This window comes from Centroberyx gerrardi, chromosome 15 (assembly GCF_048128805.1).
Source record: "Centroberyx gerrardi isolate f3 chromosome 15, fCenGer3.hap1.cur.20231027, whole genome shotgun sequence".
In the NCBI taxonomy this organism is placed as follows: domain Eukaryota; kingdom Metazoa; phylum Chordata; class Actinopteri; order Beryciformes; family Berycidae; genus Centroberyx; species Centroberyx gerrardi.
The window spans coordinates 26,872,114-26,879,613 of record NC_136011.1 but is presented as its reverse complement, the minus strand read 5'-3'; the positions used below and the strand labels follow the sequence as shown (position 1 = coordinate 26,879,613).

The window sequence follows — 7,500 nt, the reverse complement described above, 5'->3', positions numbered from 1 at the left end:
ACACACAGACAGAGACAGACAGAGAGACAGACAGACACAGACAGACAGACACAGACAGACAGACACAGACAGACAGACACAGACAGACAGACAGACAGAGAGACACAGACAGACAGACAGACAGACAGACAGAGAGACAGACAGACACAGACAGACAGACACAGACAGACAGACAGACAGACAGACAGACAGACAGATGAACAGACAGAGAGACAGACAGACAGACAGAGACAGACAGACAGAGAGACAGACAGACAGACAGATGAACAGACAGAGAGACAGACAGACAGACAGACAGAGAGACAGACAGACACAGACAGACAGAGAGACAGACAGACAGACAGAGAGACAGACAGACAGACAGATGAACAGACAGAGAGACAGACAGACAGACAGACAGACAGACAGACAGAGAGACAGACAGACAGACAGATGAACAGACAGAGAGACAGACAGACAGACAGACAGACAGACAGACAGAGAGACAGACAGAGAGACAGACAGACAGACAGATAAACAGACAGATGAACAGACAGATGAACAGACAGAGAGACAGACAGACAGACAGAGACAGACAGACAGAGAGACAGACAGACAGACAGACAGACAGACACACAGATAGACAGAAACAGACAGACAGACAGACAGACAGACAGATGTCTCACCCTCTCCGATGTTCTGTCCTCTGTTCAGGTCTCTCCTCAGTTTGCGTTTGGTTCTCTTCCCTCGGCCCTTCTTGGCCCCGGCCCCCGTCTCCGCCAGCACACCTTTCCACAGCTCCTCAGCCGTCACTGCACACACACACACACACACACACACACACACACACACACACACACACACACACACACACACACACACACACACACACACAGAAGAAAGAAACAAAAAGTGGGGGGAGAAACAGAGATTACTCCAACTATAAAGATCTGGCAAATCTCATCCATTCTTCCTCTACTGAAAAACCAAACACACAGAAAAAGGGGGATTTGTGAGAGATCTGGCAACCCTCCACTGAACCTCTATCGAGCACACCATGGCACCCGGGAAAATAAATAAATAAAAGGGAATTCATCAGCAAAATAATACTGGGCCTAAGCTGTCACTGCAAACAAAAGACACCACAGGATCCAGAGCGACACAAAAAGAGGATTTATGGAGTCAAAAAGAGGTTAAAAGCCTGATTCACTGTTCAAAACTAAGTGGGAAAGTGGGAAACAAGTTGTAAACATTGTGGTATATTCCTGTAAAGTGGCCCATTTGTAAAAAAATCAATGATATTCCCCAACTTTCCCAAGAAATGTTCCCTGTCTGGAATACAACCTCTTGAAATTCCATGATATTCCAGATTTTCCATGATCATACAAGCTAAGCGTATCTCCTCTTGGGTAAATAAAGGTTAAACACACACACATACATACACACACTCACACAGCTGAATTATTTCTGCCGGTACAACAGTTCCATTTTGAGGAAAAATACATCTACCTATTCCCATTTGGGCCAAAAACATTTCCGCCATTCGGTAAAATACATTTACTCCAATTTGCTATTCCAGCCTGAAAGAGCATTTTCTCATACAGTGCATACATATATGCATCATTTTCTCATACAAATATGTCTGCACTGTCCCATTTGGTAAAAACCCATTTCTCTGATTTACTAGACTTAAGATGTATTCTCTCATTCTGTTAGAGTCGATCTGCGGGACGGGGGGGTATGAGAGGGTTCGGGGCTTTGAGTGGAAGAGAGGCAGAGCAGTTTATCAGAATAACAGACATGAAGCCACAGCCATAAGAAAGGCCCGTGTCTGTGCATCATGTTTCCCCCAAATGAGCCTGAGGAGTACAGAAAAAACAAACTGTAAAATATACATCAGCAACACCGGGGACATTTCTCCCTAGAAAAAACAGACACAGATCTGTTGTCAAGCCCTCTGAAACCAGATTTAAAGGAGGGGCGTCCTGGGATGGGGCAGCTCCTAATATTTCTGGTGATTTTCTGGTAATTGGAGATGTGAAGTCATAACAGTAAAAAATGTGAATTATGTTAGTCATGCCATTTCCCCCAGAGTCACCAACTGTAAAAAAACAAAAAAACAAAAAAAACACCCTCTTGTCCAAGCCGTTCAGATTTTGCTGTAGTGTCTGAAATCAACCAATCAGCTCTAACCAGAGGTGGGGACTCGAGTCACATGACTTGGACTCAAGTCAGACTCGAGTCACAGTTTTAATTGCTTGAGACTCGACTTGACTTGGGTTCTGGTGACTTGGGACTTGACTCTGACTTGTACTTTGATGACTTGAAAAGGTTTCTAAAGTCTTGACTTGAGATCTTGTGTTTGTGTAAATGACTCAGATTGAAAGTGATGAGATTTGTTCCAGCAGACGACTGAATTTAAATTCTGTTTTCTGAATTTGTATGGAATGATTGAATTTATTGAAGTTGAAACTGATTATAGAAATCAAACTCATGATGCTCTTACCAAGTTTTTATCCTATTAAAACCATATTGCATTGAAAAATCCTAGATATTTAGTTTTCTTTAAGATATTAAGGGTTAGGGTTAAAGAAAATATAAAGTTGACAAGATTGTTGTTCAGTATTACCTATGGTCGCATGTTAACAAGAATCTCTCTCTCTCTCTCACACACACACTCACACTCTCTCTCTCTATCTCTCACCCACACTCTCACTCTCTCTCTCACACACTCTCACTCTCTCTCACTCTCTCTCTCACACTCTCTCTCACTAAATTTAGACTTGAGACTTGTGCCTCAAGACTTGAGACCGACTTGGGGCTCAAGCAAAGTTGACTTGGTCACACCTCTGGCTCCAACTTAAATATTAGCATATTCCCGCCCCAGCAGCTGCAAACTCCACCCAAGTTTAACTCTGACCGCGACCGCCACTTCACATCTTCGACTTGCAGCCGGCACCCGGAAACGACAAGAAAATCAGACAATGCCAACTGCTTGACCCAAAAGTCAGTGTGTGTTCTGCACTTTGCACCGGACTGCATAATGAACCAGGCTGAAAACCTCGCTGGATTTGCAGGGAGACTTTTGCTCAAGCAAGGATCAATACCAACCACCCAGAATCCACCTGCGAGGACTCAGTTTTAGTTTCTGTTTATTTGCACAATTGTTCTGATAAAAAAAAAGGACAATACAACTATAAAATTTACGTAATTGTGCAGGAGAGGAAAGAAGCCCGGACGGCTTGTTCAAAGTCCTCACCTTGATTTCAATAAGTCATATAAAAGATTCACATAAAATATATATGCATTCCAACACTACCAGTTAATAACATAGAAATATACATAATATACATAGTCGCTCAAGCACTATCTGTGTTTGACATGATATTTTTTTTAATGTCATTTGAAAGCTCTCAGAGAAGACGATGACTTCAACGTTGCGTTCGGTGAGCTCCACAGACGAGCTCCTCTATATTTGATGAAAAACTGATGGATGGAAGTACGACAGTGAGGTAAACGAAAATCCTTTGCACGCCTGGCTGGATATGAGTGAGTGTGTGATGATAAAATAAAAAGATTATGGAATGAATCTGGGAGGTTTTTGTTTGCAATGTGTGTTTAAACATAAACACACTCTGTCAGTAACCTGTGAGGTGAGATAAATCTATTATTTGCCTTTTATTTTGTTATAAAAGCAACAAAAAGACTGAAAAGCAACACTTAAGCGTATACCGGCGACTGGAGTTTTCCACTGTGATCTCTCTCTCTCTCTCTCTCTCTCTCTCTCTCTCTCTCTCTCTCTCTCTCTCTCTCTCTCTCTCTCTCTCTCTCTCTCTCTCTCTCTCTCTCTCTCTCTCTCTCTCTCTGTTGTTTTCTTCCCTAATTGGAAGCCCACAATGCTGCAGCACAGCAGACTGAAAACCTGACGGAGCGTCCGCACTGTCAGCTTTGCCTCAGTCCATCTTGTCTCCTTTGTTTGTTTGTTTTTGTTTGTTTTGGATTTATTAAAGTGTCATGCATTATTTAAGTGTGTGTAGTATGGTATATGAAGTATACAAGTAGTGGAAATTTGGGTAACACTTTCTATGAAGTCTATAATACATTATAATCATACTTATAACCCATTATAATGCCATCATAATGCATTATAAGTATAGTTATAATCATGCATAGACAGTTATGTTTTATAACATTATAAACACATCACTTACAATCTGTTATAAAGCTTTTTCATTACCACTTAAATGAAAAAGCTTTATAACAGATTATGAGTAATGTTATAAAACATTATAACTGTCTATGCATGATTATAACTATACTTATAATGCATTATGATGGCATTATAATGTGTTATAAGTATGATTATAATGTATTATAGACGCTGGCTTCATAGAAAGTTACCGAAATTTGCTTATCATCGTTAATTTAAACAACAGAATTGTGTGTCATGATTTCCCAAAATCACCATATCATCAATATATGATTGCACTGAAAGACGATAAATGATAATATTGAATTATCGCCCGGGCGTATGTGGACCTACAACTAGATTTAGGATTCCCACTAAAGCCAGGCAGTACTGAAAATACACACACACTCTGTACTGTAAGGTTCTGGGAATAAAAGTGTCCACCAAGTGACATATGGGACAGCCTAGGGAACTCTAATTAAAATATAATAAACTCTTATCATGCAAAGACCTGGCGAAGTGGATATAGGCCCATTTTAGGTAACGAGCCATAGATTAAGAACCATCTGAAAGCGCTGATAGAGCCGCTGCTGCTCTTCAGTGATAAAACTGGGGAGTGAAAGTAAAATGACGCTATCAACTTCTCCTGAGAGTAAATATTTAACGAGTCTTCATTTAGACACATCAGCCCAGAGAGCGTCGATGGGAAGAGACGGGCTCATTAAAGAGAGACGAACGCTGCGCATCTGTCTGTGTCGGCGTGTAAAAGCGTGTTTGTCAGTGTGTGTGTGTCTGTCAGAGTGTGTGTGTGTGTGTGTCTGTCAGTGTGTGTGTGTGTGTATGTGAGAGCATGTGAGTGTGTGTTCCTGCGGTCACGATGCAAACTGTGAGTGAGACATGTTGACAGACGCAAAACAGATAATTATTTCAAACTGAGGAAAACAAGAGAGTGACTAAGAACGAATGAGAGAGAAAAACAGAGAGAGCGAGAGACAAAGAGAGAATGAGAGAGAGAGAGAGAGAAAGAGAGAGAGAGAGAGAAAGAGAGAGAGAGAGAGAGAGATGCTGCTTAGATGCTCCACTCCTGCCCAAAGTTGGTCTTGATAAGATTAGAGACTGTTTTAAACTTGTCAGAATGGTTGCAAATTCTAGCAGGAAAATCAAATGTAAAGGAAGCAAAGGGGGTTTATGGGAAATGTAGTCTTAATTTTGAGAAACACAAGCACTAACAATACTACTGGTGTGAGACAGAGGAGACCAATTGTTTCCACCATGCTCTAATTTGTTTATGGTAATTATACCGAGGTATCATAATGAATTTGACAACGATATATTGTCGTTTTTGAATTGAAAATCCAGCTCCTCTACTGTTGAACTGAAAATCAAGTCACCCCAGTCTTGATGGAAAGGAGGAATACCAGTGCAAGAGACAGTCTGTATTTTCCACAGTTTTGAACGTTTTACAGCAACCAACGTAACCGATGGTGACGGGTCAATGACAAGCCCTCTGTGTTCAGAAACTTATGTTCCTTTGATACCAGTTTTAGTCTTTTTTTTAACCACAAACCCAGACCTCTGTTCTTTGCTGCTGCAATTCCCCGGTTTCCCCTCGGGGATCAATAAAGTTCATCTTATCTTTTCCCCTCAGCCTCAAACCGCTAAACCGGCGCTCACCAGCATTATGTGACTGTATAAGTTGAATATGCAGCGTCCTATAAGATCCACCACTTGAAAAGCATCAGAATTTAAAAAGCAAAACATGGAGGTGTTTCAGATTAGGAGTTAATCTTGTGATATCAACCAAAATCCAGTTTAAATCAAGAGGAAAATTAGTCGGAAACTGTGGGTTTAAAAACCTCTGGAGCATTATATGAAAAAAATTGTTCCAAAATGAGATATCCACCATTTGAAAGTGTGACACCTGCTCTAGCAAAATGATTGAATGCATAAAATTAGAGTACTTTTTAATGGATAGAGGGTCACTTCAGTCCATGGTTGACAAACGGGGACACTTTTGCAGACTAGAGATATTGAATGATGAACTTCAGGGGTTGGCTTTCGTTCCAACATGGTTATAGAGCATTGTGTAAACGAGCTCTTCATGTACTTACACTTGTTGAAGAAGCTGCCGTGCCTGGTCTGCTGCCATGCTGTTGCAGGGGCCAGAGGAAACGCAGGGTTTCTCTGGAGAGAGACCGCCGAGACGCGACTGGCCAGCTGGGACAACTGGAGCGCTCCCCCTGTGGGCCGGAGGGGTACTGCACCTGACAGAGAGAGAAATGTATGAAAACAACCAGTAGGTATGAAAACACCAAGTCAGCTCAGGGAAAACAGGGCCAGTCAACTCACTTTTGATTCAAAATGTCCAGTGAAACTAGGGTTAGACTGATATATCGGACTGATATTGACCTTTTATTAAAAATAGGATATCTTCAGTCTCAGCCACCTCCCATATGATGCAGGTTCATCCCTCAACTTTTAGAATTGGTTCCCACAGTTTTCTTCCCCAAAAATACACCGTAGAGTGTTGCAGTGATAAGTGTAAACCCATTTTAAAAAGCTGAGATTTTACTGAAATAAAGTGATGCTTGGTGTATTGAACGTATGCCGAATTGAAGAGTGGACCCAAATGATTCATAAAAAACATTAAGTTATTTTCTACAAGCTATCTGCATTTGCCGATAAGCAAGGCAACATTAAATTGACCGCATTTTGAATGGAGTTCGGCGAGACATTCGCTCCACATAAGAGAGAACTGAAGGCATCACTGCTAGGTCAGTGAGGATAATTTTACCGTGACCCAGACTGAAAAGGATTTCCCACCCACACATTTTCGTGTCTGATTAACGTTAAAATGTTCTGTTACTTCAATGAATATGACTGTCAAACTATGGAAATAGCGAAAACATAAATATCCATTTCCGAAACACATGAGCAACACTCAGCCTGGGGAATCAGAGATGCTCATTATCAAGATGCCTGCAGGTTTCATCCTATGGTTTCATCAAGTCACGTTTAAATACTTTTTAATGCCCGTTTAAATAAAACATGGGACCAATTTAAACTGAGATAAACAAGGTCAGAATACTCGGTAGCTAGCTAGCTCGGTCTTGTGTGATTTCACATCGGGAAAACCAAGGACTGCAACGTTTTAAGACCTCTAAATCTAAATGTACGAAATCAAAACGCTGTATTTAACGGCATTCAGGACACTGAATTTTGAATATATGTTTTAAGACGTTTTAATGTTATTTCCCGGAGCTGCAGACAGCCTGGTGATGACAGCGCTGCAGTGCGACCTGAGCGACAGTCAGTCCGGGTCTGTCTGGGTC

General features: G+C 41.3%; 1 protein-coding gene across 1 annotated transcript in view; it reads right to left on the bottom strand.

Moving 5' to 3' along the window:
* The window catches only part of mrps5 (mitochondrial ribosomal protein S5), a 40,296-nt gene that overhangs the window by 32,578 nt on the left and 218 nt on the right, over positions 1 to 7,500 (bottom strand). The window contains exons 2-3 of the mRNA XM_078288681.1: positions 6,280 to 6,432; positions 666 to 791 (exon numbers count right to left, since the gene is read on the bottom strand). Coding sequence (XP_078144807.1) covers positions 666 to 791; positions 6,280 to 6,432 — 279 coding nt within the window. The remainder of the gene's footprint in view (positions 1 to 665; positions 792 to 6,279; positions 6,433 to 7,500) is intronic.